The sequence below is a fragment of the Zootoca vivipara genome, chromosome 9, assembly GCF_965207765.1.
Source record: "Zootoca vivipara chromosome 9, rZooViv2.hap1.1, whole genome shotgun sequence".
Taxonomy (NCBI): Eukaryota; Metazoa; Chordata; class Lepidosauria; order Squamata; family Lacertidae; genus Zootoca; species Zootoca vivipara.
The window spans coordinates 70,225,807-70,244,637 of record NC_142592.1 but is presented as its reverse complement, the minus strand read 5'-3'; the positions used below and the strand labels follow the sequence as shown (position 1 = coordinate 70,244,637).

At 48.5% G+C, this 18,831-nt stretch overlaps 1 protein-coding gene across 1 annotated transcript; it reads right to left on the bottom strand.

Moving 5' to 3' along the window:
• Window positions 1–706: 706 nt before the first annotated feature.
• LOC118091565 (acrosin-like) lies at window positions 707–11,072 on the bottom strand. The gene is made up of 5 exons (XM_060279773.2): window positions 10,999–11,072; window positions 8,084–8,287; window positions 5,538–5,809; window positions 3,125–3,273; window positions 707–1,372 (listed from the first exon to the last, which is right to left on the bottom strand). Exons 1-5 carry the CDS (start codon window positions 11,070–11,072, stop codon window positions 707–709), a joined length of 1,365 nt encoding a protein of 454 aa, XP_060135756.2.
• Between the last annotated feature and the right edge of the window lie 7,759 nt (window positions 11,073–18,831).

The window sequence follows — 18,831 nt, the reverse complement described above, 5'->3', positions numbered from 1 at the left end:
CTTTCTTGTTATTTGAATCCATTGGTTTGAGTCTGACCCTCTGGAGCAGCACAGGGCAGGACTTTGCTTTGCTGCCCCGCCCACTTTTGCTGTAGCCCCGCCCACTGCTGGTATATGGCCCCTGGGAAGGGGCTCAGAGAGGTGTGTGGCCCTTGAGCTGCAAAGGGTCCCTCGCTCCTGGGTTCAATGGACGGAAGAAGACATGGTGTAAGGCCCTTTCCTACCTACCCTTGCCTTCCCGCCATGCACTGCCCTGAGAGGAATGACCAGGACAGGTTCAGTAGAAGGCTAGGAGCACTTTTATTTCTAATGTGCTTGTACAAGAAGTTCCCACAGGCAAGAAGGGGCTGGACCCACCCACAGAAGGAAGAGGGTCTTCTCACCAAGAATGTGCCGTGAGTCGAGGAGCTTCCAGATACTTTGAGAATCTTGTCTGGTTCCTCGGGGGGGGGGGGATTCATTCTCAGGCTGGCTCTGGCAACGGGTCTTCATGAGCTCAGAGTCGCCATAATCCAGAAACCTCCTGCCATCTTTCGCTTCCCAAGACGCTTGCAAAAGGGCAACGTGAGGATCGATTCGTGCCGGAGCCTGGCTGCAATCTGTCTGAGCGACGGCAGCATGGCAACGGATGGGATCAGGGTCAGGCCCATAGCTGTGCTTTGAACCCGTGGCCAAGACCTCTGGGTCTGTGTGTGTGGTTGAAGGCCTATTTGCCCCAGTTACTGGGCCTGGTCCGGTGCGTGTACCGCCACGGGGTCTGTGGCCATGCCTTGGTGGTCCAGGGTGTGTTCCGCCACGGGGTCTGTGGTCTCGCCGTGGTGTGCGGCTTCTGCTTGGGCAGCCTGTAAATAATGCTAGGCCGCACATTCCAGCCCAGGAACTTTGTGCTGGTGAGATACCAGGGAGTTGTCGGCCGGTACGGCGTCAGCTTGTAGGGGGGGAAAGTCCTCTTTGGGCCCGTGTACCAGCCCCATGTGCTACGAGGCCGCGAGGTTGTGGTTTCGACATAACCGGGGCGTTCAAACGAGTAAGTTGGCCGGGCCTTGCCCCCGTACCCATAATACTTGCCGTTCACCAACATATGAGTGGGTCTCTTTAAATTGGGTGCCGTTGCCCAGGCTGGGGGTGAAAACAGGGTGGAGCGGGTGGTGGGGGGCTTGGTGGGGGGCGGTGTTGGCTTGAATGGCGGGACGAGAGCAGAGACAGGAGGGTCCTTCAGTATTCTCTGGATCCAGTAGTAGAAGTGCTGGGTGGCGGTGAAGACTCCCGGGACCTTCCCAACCGTGCAGCCTCTGCCCCAGCTGTTGAGACCCACGACCCAGAAGCGCTCAGATCTCCCTGGCCTGCACATGAGGGGGCTGCCCCCGTCGCCCTGGAGCAGGAAGAGGGAAGTGGTGTGAGGAGCCAGGGCAGAGGCGGCCCATCTCATTTTGCTACCAGAGGCAAAGAGGGGAAGTGCCACGCTGTGTGTCCATTCCCCCCCCCTTGATACACCCACCAAAGCCTTGCTTGCTGGGGTCACGTGGTTGCAGGTTCCAGGTTCTGGCGGCATCACACAAGGGCCCCACAAGATCACTCGGGAGCCTCATGAGATCACATGGAGGCCAGTGTAGTGGTGTGGTTAAGAGCAGTGGACTCGTAATCTGGTGAACCGGGTTCGATTCCCCGCTCCTCCACATGCAACTGCTGGGTGACCTTGGGCTAGTCACACTTCTCTAAAGTCTCTCAGCCTCGCTCACCTCACATAGTGTTTGTTGTGGGGGAGGAAGGGAAAAGGAGATTGTTAGCCGCTTTGAGACTCCTTCGGGTAGTGATCAAGCGGGATATCAAATCCAAACTCCTCTTTTTCTTTTTCTCCCTTGACTTTCCTGAGACCTGAGCAAGTAAGGGCAACGTGCCTAGTCTCCTGAGATATTGCCAGAACCTAGGAGCTACCATCGTTGCTTCTCTTCCCTTATCTGGTGGTGCCGGTTGCTGTGGATTCTGCCAGCTGAGGCAGCCTGCCTCATGGGCAAGGAGACTCGGCCATTCACAACCCCTGAGGAGCCAGGGAAGGGCTAGCTTCACACGGCTGGAATCCATTGCCAGCGCCGGTGCTGTGCAATCGCCCCTGCACAACCCATTTAAGAGGGGCTTCTGGAGGGGAGGCCTGGCGTGGCAGCACCTTCCCATTCTGCCTCAGGTGGCAAAATGGGATGCGCTCAGCCTGCTCAGAGATCCTTGCTTTCAGGAATGGCCTTCGCTTTCAATGTGGTTTGCCCATGGAAGCACAACAACACTCTTACATGGGACAATGCACAGCCAGCCACAATTTTGCCACTAACAGGAAGGAAATGAATCAGGTGGGCTTGCAGAATCATAAGATTGTACACTTGGAAGGGGTTCTGAGGGTCATCTAATCCAACCACCTATGATGCAGAAATCACAGCTAAAGGATCATGCCATCCAACGTCCTTTGAAGAGAGTATCCCACCTCCAAGGTTACTCTTTGCCAGGCATCCCCAAACTGCGGCCCTCCAGATATTTTGGCCTACAACTCCCATGATCCCTAGCTAACAGGACCAGTGGTCAGGGATGATGGGAATTGTAGTCCAAAACATCTGGAGGGCCGAAGTTTGGGGATGCCTGCTCTTTGCACTAGCAGAACTGCTATATCCATTTTGGAGTCCAAAACCAACTCCCTACTCTTAACGAACCCAGGCACCAACAGACCCCTGCACAATTTTCTTGAGCAAAGGACCTTTAATGGGAGTGTGGGGGGCACACCTTACGCTCCTCCCCCTGTTGAGTGGCTCCTCCCAGTTCTCCACATGCCTGGGCTTAGCTTCTGCAACAGGGAGCCTGCTCTGAGCTTGCAAGTCCTTCCTTCTAGCCCTGCACCACCAATAGCACCAAACTTGAGACCCCCATTAGCTCCAGATCCTGGTTGCACAGTGTGTAGTCTAAATACTCTCTGCTCTACAGCAAGCCTCTTCCTCACACTCCCTCTGGCCTCCACTGGACCTTCCCCAGCAGGTCTTGGCCTGGAACAGGACATCTCAGTTTAAGAAGGCCAGGGTGGAGGTCGGAAGACCAGAACCACCATGATGGGGAACGAGGACGCTGGGCTTCAGCTCGCACCTACCTTACATCGGTCCACCTTTGCTTCCTCAGATACGACGCAGATGTTCTCCTGTATGATCTGTCCGTCATACCACTTGCTGCTGTTGCAGATGTTGGCGGGCATTATGGTCACCCTGGCCTCCTGCATGATGTCAGCGTACGGGGCACGCCCTGTGGGCAGAAAGCAGGGAGAAGGCCCAGCTGGTACAGTGGTGCCTCGCTAGACGAATTTAATTCGTTCCACGGGTCTTTTCTTATAACGAAAAATTCGTCTAGCGAATCCCATTTTGAATATATATATTTTTGCCCATAGGAACGCATTAATTGAATTTCAATGCATTCCTATGGGAAACCGCGATTCGCTAGACGAATTTTTCGTAAAACGAATTCGTCTAGCGAGGCAACCTCCACTAGAAAAAACCTTTCGTTAAGCGGAAATTTCGTTAAGCAGGGCATTCGTTAAGCGAGGCACCACTGTACTTGCTTTCTGGACCTTAATTTCTAAAGCAAGAGGTCTTCTGGGCAAAGCTCATCAAGAACTGACCGTGCCTGACCTGGTGAAAGCCTCGGTCCCAAAAACTTGGGCGTAAGGAGGTGGGCTGAGGGTTTCTCTCCTCAGTGAGAGAAAGTCCCTTTGCTCCACCTACTCGGAGATATGTCGTGATAGCAACATAAGCGCTAACCCAACTGCACTGGCTGCCAATTAGCTTCCGGGCCCAACTCGAAAGTGCTGGTTTTCACCTATAAAGCCTTAAATGGCTCAGGACCACAATACCTCCAGCCAGAGAGAAAGGGGGCTGCTATCCAAAACCAGGTTGGGAAGGGCTTATAGTTTAGTTACTTGAGCATTTGACCAGAAATCCAGGCATCTGTTTAGGGAAGTTTTTAATGTTTGATGCTGTACTGTTTTTAATATTCGCTTGGAAGCCGCCCAGAGTGGCTGGGGAAACCCAGCCCGATGGGCGGGGTATAAATAAATAAATAAATAAATAAATAAATAAATAAATAATTATTATTATTATTATTTGTCCAGGGCAGCTGTCTACCAGCTCCATCTGGTATGCAGACTGAGACCCTCCCTGTCTCTCCGGAGTGGTGCATGCTCTAGTTATTTCCCGCTTGGACTCCTGCAATGCGCTCTACGTGGGGCTACCTTTGAAGGTGACTCGTTAACTGCAACTAATCCAGAATGCGGCAGTTAGACTGGGGATTAGGAGTGGCCTCCGAGACCATATAACACAAGTCCTGAAAGACCTACATTGGCTCCCAGATCTTCATTGGCTCCCAGTACAATTCTGAGCACAATTCAAAGTGTTGGTGCTGACCTTGAAAGCCCTAAACGGCCTTGGTCCAGTATACCTGAAGGAGCGTCTCCACCCCCATCGTTCTGCCCGGACACTGAGATCCAGCGCCGAGGGCCTTCTAGTGGTTCCCTCACTGCGAGAAGCAAAGCTACAGGGAACCAGGCAGAGGGCCTTCTTGGTGGTGGCGCCCGCCCTGTGGAACACCCTTCCCATCAGATGTCAAGGAAATAAACAACTATCTGATTTTTAGAAGACACCTGAAGGATGTTTTAGATGTATTTTTAATCTTTGTTGGAAGCTGGCCAGATGGGTGGGGTATAAATTTATTATTATTATTACAGCAACAATCTCTTGACGAAGAGATTGGTACAAGGGTGGGGGTGCATGGACCTCCAGATGTTTTTGGGCCCCATCAGCCCTAACCATTGTCCAAGGCTGATGGGGATTGTAGTTCAGCAACATTTGGGGGACTGCAGGTCTCCTACACCTGGACTAGGTAAAGGTAAAGGGACCCCTGACCATTAGGTCCAGTCAAGACCGACTCTGGGGTTGCAGCGCATGTTATTGGCCAGCGTACAGCTTCCAGGTCATGTGGCCAGCATGACAAAGCCGCTTCTGGCGAACCAGAGCAGCACACAGAAACGCCGTTTACCTTCCCGCTGTAGCGGTCCCTATTTATCTACTTGCACTCTGACGTGCTTTCAAACTGCTAGGTTGGCAGGAGCTGGGACCAAGCAACGGGAGCTCACCCCGTCGCGGGGATTCGAACCGCCGACCTTCTGGTCAGCAAGCCCTAGGCTCTGTGGTTTAACCCACAGCGCCACCTGGGTCCCTGACTAGTCCCTCCAATTTCTTCAAAAGCGCTGCCCTCTGTTATGCCATTCCCCCTCCCCCAATTCCTGTGCTCAGCTTAAATTCCTTAAGAGTCTCAGAAGCAACAATTCAACCCCTCTTCCTTTCCTCGCCTTCGCTTCTGAAACTTCCAGCGGGGAAGCACCCTGATCGCAAGAGGCTGGCTGGCTCCCAGCCCTACCTCAAGACCTGAGGCTGGCAGGGTGATGGAGAATGGACCGCGAGAGGCCCCTGCAAACCACGTCTCTCTGTGGGGAGGGGAGGGGGGATGGTCCTCACATCTTATCTGTGTGATGCCCCAACCACAGGTGTAGCAATGGGTCAGGGAATCCACCTCCAGGTTTTCGTCCGGCAAACAAGCGGGCTGTATGTAGTCGTTGCAAAGCACCGGCCGGTCCAGCTCAATCAGGGTGATGTCGTTGAGATACCCTTCGTGGCGGAACTGTTCGTGGTCCACAATTCTTTTGATGGAGCGGACCTGGGCATCGGGGCCTGGGTTGGAACGCTGTGTTACGCCAATGTGCACCTTCAAATACTCGACTTTTACAAACCTGGGAGGGTGGGGGGAGGGAAGACTTAGAATGAGATTTCAGAGAATCACAGAATTGTAGAATTGGAAGGGACATCGGGGGTCATCTAGGCCAGCCCTCTGCAGTGCAGGAATCATGGCTAAAGTATCCCTGACAGGTGGCCATCCAACCTCTGCTTAAAAACCCTCCAATGAAGGAGAGCCCATCACTTTTTGAGAAAGTCTGTCCCGGTGTCAAACAGCTCTTACCATCAGAAAGTTTTTCCTGACGTATCGTCAGCATAGCTGCCAAGTACCCCATTTTCCCCGGGAAACCCCTGTTTTTACTTACCTTTTCCCGGTGGTCCCCCGTATCACTTCGTCTCCCGTTTTTCTCCGTTATTTTCTCCTGCCGGCGGCCATTTTTTTTCTTTCCGATTTGCCCTTCTATGGGCACCAAAAATGGCCGCCGCCAGCTTCAAAAAGTCGCATCTACGCATGTCTGGAAGTGCATAGACGCGACTTCCGGTGTCGGCCATTTTTGATGCCCATAGATGGGCGGAGCGACACCGGAAGTTGCGTCAACACACTTCCTGACATGCGTACAAGCGACTTTCGAAGCCGGCGGTGGCCATTTTTGGTGCCCATAGAAGGGCAAAGCGACACCGGAAGTTACATCGATGCAACTTCCAGTGTCACACGGCTGCCGGTCCCGGATTCTGCAGTCCGGGACTTGGAAGGTAAGATAGTCGGACTCTCCTTCCTTGCCATTTGAATCCATTGGTTTGGGTCCTACCCTCCAGAGCAGCAGAAAACAAGCTTGCTCCGTTTTTTGTGTGGCAGCCCTTCAGATATTGGAATACAGCTATCCTATCACCTCTCAGTCTTCTCTTCTCCAGGCTAAACATACCCAGATCCTTCAACCGTTCCTCATCGGGCTTAGTTTCCAGACCCTTGATCATCTTGGTCACCCTCCTCTGCATGCCTGCCAGCTTGTCAACATCCTTCTTAAATTATAGTGCACAGAACTGGACACAGGATTCCAGGTGGGGTCTGACCAAGGCAGAAGAGAGTAGGACTGTGACTCCCTTTGATCTGGACACTAGACTTCTGTGGATACAGTACAGCTGCATCACACTCTTGTGGTCTACTAAGACACCTAGAACCTTTCCACCTATATTGTTGGCAAGCCCAGTGTTCCCCCATTCTATATTTGTGCATCTGCCAAGCCACAGTTGAAATTCATTTTGTTAAAGTTATCCTGAATCCTGACTCTATCTTCTGTGGTATTAGCTGCCCCTCCCAGTTTGGTGCCATGTGCAAATCTGATTAGCATCCCTTCAATTCCTTCATCCAAGTCATTTATGAATGATTGGTGCTAGGCAACACCAGGCTCAGGACAGGACCTTGAAGAGCATTCCAGGACTCACCTAAAGGGCTGAATGTTTTGGGGAAATCTCTGGTGTGTGGTTGTGTGTGTGTGTGTGGTTGTGTGTGTGTGTGTGTGTGTGTGTGTGTGTAGCACCGTGGAAAGAAGGGTGTGTTCAGAAAGTGGCCCTGGGGTCAGCAGCACCAAGCATTATGGAGTAGTGGAGTCCATAGGAACATGAAACAAAAGTGGGGAGAGGGCCAAAGGGGACCACTTGGGGTCTAGAACAGGAAAGGAATAACAGCTGCTTGTTGATCTAGCCAACCGGATGCTCTGTCTTCCCCAACAAACAACACTACGGGCTTGGGCTGGTAGGAGTTGCACAGAAAAAAAAAGTGTACCCCCACCCAAGGGGAAATACAGGGTGAGTCCTTTAAAAGAGGCCCCGTGGATGCAGAGTACACATGTTCCACGGGGCCTCTTTTAAAAGACTCACCCTGTATTAGTGAAAGGCACACTCAAACCAATGTTCGTTTTTTGACAATAATGTGTATGGCGAAATTCCTTGCCAAGATACAGTGGTACCTCTACTTACGAATTTAATGTGTTCCAAACGCACATTCGTAAGTCGAAAAATATTGTAAGTTGAATCCCATAGGAATGCATTGGGAGAAAAAAATTTGTAAGTAGAAGCAACCCTATCTAAAAATTCATAAGTAGAAAAAATCCTATCTAAACCACATCCAAGATGGCAGATGGAGCTCCGTTCGTAAGTAGAAACATTCGTAAGTAGAGGTACCACTGTATGTATATCCCTATAGATAGGAACATTAGATTAACCTTCATACAAAAAATGCTTGCAGATTTTCATTCTGACTGATGTGGGCATGATGGGGAGAAGCTGAGTAAAGTCGAAACGGGCCGATTTGTCTACCTGGCTTTGCTCACCTTTGGATCATGAAGCAGTGAGCGGAAGAAAGGACCCAATGGGAGTTGATGAGGGAGCCTGCGCAGAAGTGCCTGGGTCCCTCCTGCGCCGGGAACTGGAAGCTGACGACCCACGGCCATGTCCCCGGCAAAACGTTGGAGCCTCCCACGATCCTCAGCGAGTTGCCGTGGCTCATAGCTAGCGGGCGGCTTCCGCACACCCTCCTGTGAAGAAGAGAGCAGCTCGGGAAGACAGGCAAGGAAGGTGTGGTTTGTAGGGGCAGGTGAGAGAAGGCAGGTGAGGCTGCGGAGGCATCGTGGCTCATAAGCTCCCTCCCAGTGGCTCAGAACTAGAGCCCCACATGATAGGGACCCTGTTAGACTTGGAGAAGTTGGCCCAGAACCAACTGGGTCTAACACCTTTTTTTGTTTTGCTTTGCTTTGTTTGCTTTTAAATTTGTGTTTTGTTTTGCATACATCCATTTACGTTTTCCATCCATAATTCAAATTCAAACTAAGCCTAAGAATACACAGATACATAAGAAAAAACAAATTTACATAGCCACTGAGTATCTTTCCCACCACCCGTCCCTCATACTAATTGTATTTAATTATCAAACCTTAAAAATTCTAATCTTTTGATTTGACTTCCATCTACCACCTCAATTTGAGTCATTTTTCCCCTTAACTGCCTTCTTTAGATGTTTTCCATTTCTTGGTATTAACTTATTGGGTTATAATAACTGTTTTGTATTTTGCAAAAATTAATCAAAGCATAATAAAGATTTTATTTGAGAACAATGTTTTTCTAAGTAATTTTTATAGCACTCCCATTCCTTAGTGAACTTTTGGCTTGTTCTATTCCTAATTGTTTCTGTCATTTCAGCCAGCTCAGAGTATTCAACTTTACTTGCCATTCCTCCTTTGCCAGGACCTCGTCCCCCTTCCATTTTCTAGCAATGAGCATTCTTGCCGCTGTAGTGGCATATAAGAATATCCTTCTTTTATCGCTCAGAATTATCTGCTGCTACGCAACAGGGACATTGTTAGACTTGTAGAAGTCCCTTGGCCCTTAACCAACTGGGTCCAACACCTTTTGTTGACACAACACCACACTTTGACCAGTGTGATCTGCAGGATGTCGGTCTTCCTGTTTTCAAGTAGTCTGCCTTTCCCAGAGTTTCTAGTTAAGAAAACTCCTCACCCACAAAGTCCAATTCGAAGTATAAAGTGCTTATTGCCTCATGGCAAGCATAAACACACTATCTACATGAACTTAAAGAGATTCTGGTACATCACGAACTATTCTACCATAATACAGTTCTCTGGTCTTTGACGTAAGGACAGTGGTCATGTTGTGCGGATGTCTTCCAAAGCAACTACTCTATTCCAAACTTAAAAATGGAAAGCGTAATGCTGGTGGTCAACAAAAGAGGTTTAAAGACTCTCTCAAGGCAAATCTAAAAAAAGTAGTATAAACACCAACAACTGGGAAACACTGGCCTGCAAGTGCTTCAGTTGGAGAACAACCTTTGCCAAAGGTGTCACGGGCTTTGAAGACACTCAAACTCAGGACACAAGGGAGAAACGTGCTAAGAGGAAGGCACTCAGAAACATTGGTGCCTCCATTTGTGGAGGCAGAAGCTAGCCATCTCGGCTAGTAGCCATCAATAGTCTCCTTCCTCTCCATGAATTGTCTAATCCTCTTTTAAAGCCATTGCTGCTTCTCCTGTGGCAGGGAGTTCCATAGTTTAACTATGCACTGCATGAAGAAGTCCTTTCTTTAATCTGCTCCGAGTCTTGCAGCAAAAAGATGGTATCTTGCCATTCCGTGTAGGCAAAATGGTACCGTCAAGAGCAATCTGAGAGACTCTGGTGTCCTTTTACTAATTATATGGAACAGAAATACGATTCTGAATTATTTAAAGCTTTCTCACTGAGGTTGTAAATAGAAAACATCTTTGGGATATCAAAACTATAAATGCATTTTGAATCTTCATGCATAAAAATGCAATTAAAATAACTGCATATTCTGAGGATAAATACTTTCTAATTTAGGCTTATGCAAATTTCCACCCTGTCTTTCTGCCCCTCGGGTACCCACAGCAGTAACTAACAACATTGTTTTTTAAAATAATAATAATAATCCAATAATGAAGCCAAATGCATGCAATATCAAAACACAGAGATGGTTTTAAGAACAAGAGCAGCTCAAGAGAGCAGCCAGCTCAAATGGGAAGCGCCCATCACCAGCAGGAGAATAGTCAGGTCAGCAGGACAGATTAAAAGGGGTTTTGCATTTATTTCCCACTTTTTCTTCAAGGGGCTCAAGATGGTGTATATATAGCTCTTCCCCTCATCGTTTTCCCCTCACAACAACCCTGTGAGGTAGGTTAGGCTGAGAGACAGTGTGTGCCCCAAGATGACCCAATGAGCTCCATGGCCAAGTAGGGGGTAAATCATGGGTAGGCAAACTAAGGTCCGGGGGCCGGATCCGGCTCAATTGCCTTCTCAATGCGGTCCGCGGATGGTCCGGGAATCAGCGTGTTTTTACATGAGTATAATGTGTGCTTTTATTTAAAGCTTTTAATGTGGGTTATTTGTGGGGCATAGGAATTCGTTCATTTCTCCCCTCCCCCCGCCCAAATATAGTCCGGCCCCCCACGAGGTCTAAGGGACAGTGGACCAGCCCCTTGCTGAAAAAGTTTGCTGACCCCTGGGGTATATGAACCCCTATTCCCCAGATCATAGTGCAACCCTCTAGCCTCTGCACCACACTGGCTCTCTGTTGTTTGTGCGTGTCCCCCAACCACCTGGAAAAGGCATTATCTGTTCGCCAGCGGACTGCCATGGAGGCTCCAGAACATCGCTGGGGCTAACTGGGATGGACGGACGGGTCCTCTTCCCCCTCCCCCCCCGATCCTGGTGTCACTTACGTGCAGCTGTCATCCTGCGCCTGCGTGGACCACAACGCAGAAAGAGCCAAAATGGAGAGAAGCAGCCACAACATCCTACATGGCGCAGCGCGTGACGGGTTCCACCAGCTCTTCCCATTGCTCACAACATCACAAACTGTCCTTTCGGGGTCTGACCAATCAGCTCGCAGCCAATATGACATCACACATGCTAGAATGACATTCTGGGTTTTCTCTTTCCTCCCTGGAATGGATGGTGCCCAAGAGTCCGGGCCCAAGGTTTCCCATACGCCCAGGGCCAGATTTAGGTTTGATGAGGCCCTAAGCTACTGAAGGTAGTGGGACCCTTTATATGTCCAGCTGTCCTTTGGCAACAACAAATGGTCGCTGGTTTTTTTGTGTTGAATATATGCTATATGGTCATTGATGGACCTAATAGGTATCTAAAGCCATTTGCACATAAAAAATAGGAGCCCACACAACACAAAACACTGTTGCTGTATGTTGTTTTTGTTTAGTCAAGGACCCCATGGACCAGAGCACACCAGGCACTCCTGTCTTGCACTGCCTCCCGCAGTTTAGTCAGACTCATGTTCGTAGCTTCGAGAACACTGTCCAACCATCTCATCCTCTGTCGTCCCCTTCTCCTAGTGCCCTCAATCTTTCCCAACATCAGGGTCTTTTCCAAGGATTCTTCTCTTCTCATGAGGTGGCCAAAGTATTGGAGCCTCAGCTTCAGGATCTGTCCTTCCAGTGAGCACTCAGGGCTGATTTCCTTCAGAATGGATAGGTTTGATCTTCTTGCAGTCCATGGGACTCTCAAGAGTCTCCTCCAGCACCATAATTCAAAAGCATCAATTCTTCGGCGATCAGCCTTCTTTATGGTCCAGCTCTCACTTCCATACATCACTACTAGGAAAACCCAGTATGCTGTATGTTGCTGTATGTAGGTTTTATTTTGTTTGGTTTTTATCTTATATTTTGGAAATGTACATCCAGGTTTTTTTCCTTTAATTTTTTTGGGGGCCCCAAGAGATTGGGGCCCTAAACTATTGTTTGTTAAGCTTATATGAAATCTAGCACTGCATTTGCCTCCATGGGTTCAGCATGGTCTCAAGCGAAACAACTTTGAAGACAAGCAACAAGATCACCTCAAACAACTTTTGTGATCGAGGCCTCTGGAGTTCAAATGTCTTCCAGTCAGAAAAAGGGTTTCTCAACCAGCCCCTCTGCCTTGGTGCCTGTTGGAGATTCATTCCCCGTGTCTGCAGTCATGGGATTGTTGTCTATCGCATGGCCGTGTATGTTTTTCATTCCACAGAGTGGGAAGTGACGGAGACAGGATGTTTGTGTTGCTGTGTTCTGTGAAGTGGGACGATTGTCCTTTGTTCTTTCTCTTTGCTGCCTGATGCTAGAGAGAGAGGGAGCCATGTTGCAGTGCTCCGAGTGTATTTTATGTAAATAAAAGTAGATTAGCCAAAATGCTGTGCTACTGAGTTCTGTCATGCAAACTGCGAAGACTCTGCAGATCCCTAAGCATGCTGATGTTTCTTGGCATCAGTCACTGTGATGTTCGGGTTGGAGAAAGTTTTTGAAGCTTTCGAACGATCGACCAGGAGGGAGCGAACATGCCAGTCATGCATGTGTCTTTACCAAGGTCCGACTCGTGTGTAGGACAACTCAAATGTCTTCCAGTCAGAAAAAGGGTTTCTCAACCAGTCCCTCTGCCTTGGAGCCTCCATGAGTGACAAAGGATTCTGGGTGCAGCACATTTCCTGGTGTCCATTACCACTTTGAATTTGCAAGCCATTCTCCGGCAGCAAGGAGAGAGTGAAGAGTGGGGAAAGTTTTTCTCCCTCTCTCCTAACACCCAGAAGTCATGAGCATCCAATGAAGCTAAATTTTGGAGGATTCGGCACAGATAAAAAGGAACTCTTTCAACCAGCGCATAGTTAAACAATGGAACTCCCTCCCACAGGAGGCAGTGAAGGTGTCATGAATGAGCCATCCCCCAGGGAAGGCTTGCAGCCAGATCCCAGTGAAGGTTTGCAACCAGCTGAAGAAAGCAGCCAGGAACAGAGAGGGTTAACTGCCAGGCAGCATGAGCACTGGCTAGTGCCAACTCCTCCCCCCCCCCCAATGCCGGTTGATAAGGGAATGGCTGAGAGTGGGCAGGAGCAAACTGGCGTGAACAGAGAAGGAAGCAGAGCCAATCCCTTCTAAGAGTAGGCTAAGGGGAGGGCTGTTAGACCGGAAACAAAGCAAGAGGTGCAAAGTGAGAAAGTTCGATATCTTCTGTAAACAGAAGGGGTCTTCAGAAGGATCATCATGATTGATGATGCCAGGAGGCTATGTTAGAGCCCTCCGGAGCTATCTGTTGTTTTGACAATAAATCATACTTTTTAATTAACTTTGCTTACTGTGTGATCAAGTTGGGGACTGGACTCCTGACAGAAGGCCACCAACCTAGATGGCTTTAAAAGAAGATCTGACAAATTCATGGAGGGAGTGCTATCAATCTATTTATTATTATTATTAATTAATTGTTGTTGTTGTTGTTGTTGTTGTTGTTGTTGTTGTTGTTGTTGTTGTTAGTATTAGTATTTATTCAATTTATACACCGCCCTATACCTGGAGGTCTACCAGCCATGATGTCTTTGCTTCTGCCTCCACAGTTGGAGGAACCCACAGTTGCATTGTAGAAGGCATCTGATAAGGTATGCTGGCACCTCAAGATTCTTCGCCGCGTTATTGCGGACCTCTATGGTGCTTCAGAGCATTTCAGCCTTAGCTGAGAGACTGTAAGCTAACATAGCCTGGAAAACCTATTCCTAAAGGAGAGTTTACAATCCCAATTGCTTGTATTTAATAGCAGACTATATAATCCAGGGGCCGTCTAAGACGGATCTCTCTCTCTCTCTCTCTCTCTCTCTCTCTCTCTCTCTCTCTCTCTCTCTCTCTGCATTAACATATGTGCGTGTGTCCACTTTGTGAGAGAGAACGTGAGGTGGACACAACAGCTTTGGGACATGCCCACTGCATCCATGCACCGCCCTGGAATACTTGGCCAGGGGTGCATGCAGTGTTAGAGTCAAGGGTTAGGGTTGAATTCAACCAAAAAAGGACCCAGTGAAATTAATGCACCTAAGCTAGTCCATGGTGTCTCCCTAATTGTTCCTTTTCACCCTTGGGGACCCAAGCTCTCCTATTCGGTTTTTCACCGTGCAGGGAATCTCCAGATCTGTGGGGGAGAACATGTGGAGCAGCAGCAGTTCCAGAAGAAGGCTGCATGGCCAAGGAGGAATGGAAGCAGGTGCAAGGGGCTCATGATCCACATTAAGCTGAGGTGTGGACAAGCCCCATTTGATGGACAGCAGAGCCAGATTGAGCCTCTCTCTGATGGGCTACCAAGACAGCTGATGTTCTGGAATTCCACCGGAGGGCTGGAGCCTCTCTCTGATGGGCTACAAAGAGGGCTGCACCATAGGGTCGCATGGTAAATCTGGCAAGGGGGAAAATTTACCGTATTTTCCCATGCATTAGACAAGGTTTTTTGACTCAAAAATCATGTCAAAAAATGGGGTTGTCCTATACACTGATAGTGGCGTGAGGGTGGGGAACTACAGGCTGCCAGCCAGCTGGCTGGTGGGTGTGCAACTCCCCCCCCATGCCGCTGCGGGAGGCGCACGCTCTAAGGAGCGTTTCATGTAGCAGCGTGGGAAGGAGCCGCGCACCCGCCTGCCAGCTGGTTGGCAGCCTGCGCTCGGGGGGGGGGGGAGACGGCTTTCCACTTTGCCAACCCTCAGCAACGGCTCTGCTGGGGTGATGGTGCACGCGCAACAACTTTGGGCCATCTCCCCGGATTTTCTTTAAATTTAGTCCCCCCAAATACATGGAAAAATACGGTATGTGCTGCCCCCCTTCCCTTGACGCCCTAAGCCCCTGCTTATTTTGCTTCCTGCTTCATCCAGCCCTAGTCTGCCATCAAATTTGCCTGCTCCCAAAAGAAGACTGCCGTTCTCACGTAATAAACGCAGCGGAAAACCTGACGATCTTTGCTAGAGATTCACATAGTTTACAACATTATGATATTCCAGGAGGTGTTTCAGGTTACTTATTTGTATAGGTGACGTGTTCTTCATTCGGTGTGCACATCAGGACCCACTTTTTTCACCTTCTTCAGACCCTTTTCACTCCTGATGGTTTTAGCTTTCATCTTTCCTGGCAGCTGGACAGATATCTCCTCCCTTCTACAGGAACATTTTACAAGACCTCTGGTTGTCCACCTTAAACCTTCGAACCTTTGATACGCCTTCTGGTGGCATCAGCACAGCTGCAGAGTAGGCTCAGAAGAAACCTTTGTTTCTGGAGAAAGTTTGGATGTTATTAGTGTTATCAGAGAGTAAATACTAGAGATAAGGACCCCATTGTCCAACGGACAGTTATGAAGAAGTACGGATGTTTGGTCTTCAAATCCCCAAGTAACCAGGCCTTTGTTGACTGAAAGTGATATGTAGGCAGGGTTTTCCCCCTTCCATCTACCACCTGTAACTTCAGAGTTTGGAAGATGCACCTATTATGTCGGCTAGTAGCCAAGATGGCTATGTTCTTCCTCCATGGTTGGAGCTGGTACAGTATGTCTCTGAGTAACACCAGCTGCTGGAAACTGCAGGAGAAGAGAGGGCTCTGGGCCTTGAATCCTGCTTGCATGTTTCCCATGATGAGCTTCTGGTTGGCCACCACGAGAACAGGATGTGGGACCACAAGGGCCCTCCATTCTTATAGTCAAGAGTCCTACTTTGTAGCCTGCCAGGTGGTACCGGTTTTTTGCACCAACTGTGACCTGGGAGGAGGCGCTTGACCGCAGCACACAGGTATATCCCAGCCACTGCCAGTCGTTCTGAGATTCACAAGCATACCCTCCAACATTTCTCCAAATGAAAATAAGGACATCTTACACGACCACCACAACAACATAAAAGAATGTCATATAGAGGAGGGAGAAAGGTTGTTTTCTGCTGCTCCAGAGAAGCGGACACGGAGCAATGGATTCAAACTACAAGAAAGAAGATTCCACCTCAACATTAGGAAGAACTTCCTGACAATAAGAGCTGTTCGGCAGTGGAATTTGCTGCCAAGGAGTATGGTGGACTCTCCTTCTTTGGAGGTCTTTAAGCGGAGGCTTGACAGGCATATGTCAAGAATGCTTTGATGGTGTTTCCTGCTTGGCAGGGGGTTGGACTGGATGGCCCTTGTGGTCTCTTCCAACTCTAGGATTCTATGAACAACAACAACAACAATTTTATTATTCGTATCCCACCAATCTGGCTGGGGTGCCCCAACCACTCTGGGCAGCTTCCAACATATATTTATAAGAATTTGAAGGTCCCAAATATATTTTTTAAAGTTTATAAATGTACTAGGCAAACACATACATAAGTATATAAACCACGTGTCTGAAATAGTACAGGAGAGCAATCCTGAAGCCATTTTGACTCTCCCAAATTGACCTCAATATATTTCTCTGCAAGGAGGGAGCAGATGGGGGAAGCCTTCCCTTTGTCTTTTTGCTTACAAATCCTGTCTTTGCGTATTTTGTGTATGAATAGGGTGAGCCTGTGACCTGGATTCAGGAACTAAAAGTATTTACCATCACAAAAGAATGACCAGGGTGCCCGGGTAAAGCAATCAGTGACCATTAACAGGTATCCATGCAAACAGGATTTCTGCTGTAGACCCGCCTCCTTCTGTGATGTATGCATGATGTTTTGGGGGTGGTCTTGGGGGACAGGGTGGCCAATTTCAAAAGTCTATATAAGGGCTTGCACACCATTGTTTGGGGTTCTCCTCCCTCCTGCGTGTGGAGACTGGGGGAACCTGTTGCAACAGTTTAATAAAGATCAGGCTTACTAGCTGCTTTGCTTCTCAGTATTCTCTGGTTGGCCTCTTTCTTTCCCTACCAATAGGGAACCCACTTAAGGACTTATGGAGGGGTGGCTAATACCCCAGAGGACAGGATCACACTTCAAAATGACCTTAACAGATTAGACAACTGGGCCAAAGCAAACAAGATGAATTTTAACAAGGAGAAATGTAAAGTACTACACTTGGGCAAAAAAAAAATGAAAGGCACAAATACAGGATGGGTGACACCTGGCTTGAGAGCAGTACATGTGAAAAGGACCTAGGAGTCTTGGTAGACCAAAAACTTGACATGAGTCAGCAGTGTGATGCAGCAGCTAAAAAAGCCAACGTAATTCTGGGCTGCATCAATAGGAGTATAGCATCTAGATCAAGGGAAGTAATAGTACCACTGTATTCTGCTCTGGTCAGACCTCACCTGGAGTACTGTGTCCAGTTCTGGGCACCACAGTTCAAGAAGGATACTGACAAGCTGGAACGTGTCCAGAAGAGGGCAACCAAAATGGTCAAAGGCCTGGAAACGATGCCTTATGAGGAACGGCTTAGGGAGCTGGGTATGTTTAGCCTGGAGAAGAAAAGGTTAAGGGGTGATATGATAGCCATGTTCAAATATATGATAGGATGTCATATGGTGGAGGGAGAAAGATTGTTTTCTGCTGCTCCAAAGAAGCGGACACGGAGCAATGGATTCAAACTACAAGAAAGAAGATTCCACCTAAACATTAGGAAGAACTTCCTGACAGTAAGAGCTGTTCGGCAGTGGAATTTGCTACCAAGGAGTGTGGTGGAGTCTCCTTCTTTGGAGGTCTTTAAGCAGAGGCTTGATGGGCATATGTCAAGAATGCTTTGATGGTGTTTCCTGCTTGGCAGGGGGTTGGACTGGATGGCCCTGGTGGTCTCTTCCAACTCTATGATTCTATGATTCTATGACTCTGTATGGGCTCTTGGATACCCCATCAGGGAAAAGCAGCAGTTTTTTCTCTCTTATAACATATATAAAAACAAAACATTTCATGAGTAAGGAGATCCTTCCATGTCAGGGGAGCGATATTATCCGCCCTTTCAACTGACGATGACCTTAAGTTGGAAGCGAGTGACTCAGCTAATAATGCATTTTATTTGTTCACTTAATAGCTTTTTAGCCTTAATTTTTGGGATTATCTCCCCATGTAGCAGCGAGTGGCCGCATGGCAACAATACAAAACACAGCCTGGAACTTTGAAGCATTCTCAAACCCTTAAAGTTAGCCAGCACATCAAAACAAGAGTCCACACAGTGCAGTCATGAAAACATGGTATTAGGAGACCCAGAACGGCACCACCGTATCAGCCGCCTGCTTAAAAACAACCTCATAAAAGCAGCAGAGAACATATGCTCAAAAGAAGAATCTCCTTTGATCCTAAAGCCAGCAAACATTCTAGAAATTTCATCCGATGCAGACATGGCTGAGGTCTTTGTGTTGTGTGTGGGTGCCTTGAACATCTGCTGGGTTACCCCAGTTCCCCCTGAGGCCCAGGCACCCAGCCCAACTGTCTTCCCACCAGATGGATGCTTCAGCTGAGATTCCTGCATTGCAGGGGTTTGGACTAGATGACCCTTGGGGGTCCCTTCCAAGTAAGATTCTGTGATTCTATGACAGACAGGGCCATTGCCGACTACAAAAGGTTGCATGAAGATCGACACGTCTACAGAAGCAGAGAAATATTAATGGAAGAAAATGAGGGTGGTGACACAACATTGTTGATCTCTTAAGTTCAGAACCTGCCCTTTCTCCTCCCAGTGGGAAGCTAGGGTGACAACCCTCAATTGGGAAAACATATAACTAACTAGACAAGCAGGTGAACAATATTTTGGTAGCCAAACAAGGGCCTTAATCTAAAATAAAATAACAAAGCATAAGACAAATTCAAGAGGGCGAATAAGGCTACCGGT

What these genes read in the sequence shown, in the direction of transcription:
- LOC118091565 (XM_060279773.2), bottom strand. Translation starts at nt 11,072, where the DNA reads ATGTTGTGGCTGCTTCTCTCCATTTTGGCTCTTTCTGCGTTGTGGTCC. An exon ending in CACTGCTTCATGATCCAAAG is followed by an intron (nt 5,810 to 8,083) that starts GTGAGCAAAGCC and finishes CCACCCTCCCAG; the next exon opens with GTTTGTAAAAGTCGAGTATT. An exon ending in CAAAGGTGGACCGATGTAAG is followed by an intron (nt 1,373 to 3,124) that starts GTAGGTGCGAGC and finishes TTCCTGCTCCAG; the next exon opens with GGCGACGGGGGCAGCCCCCT.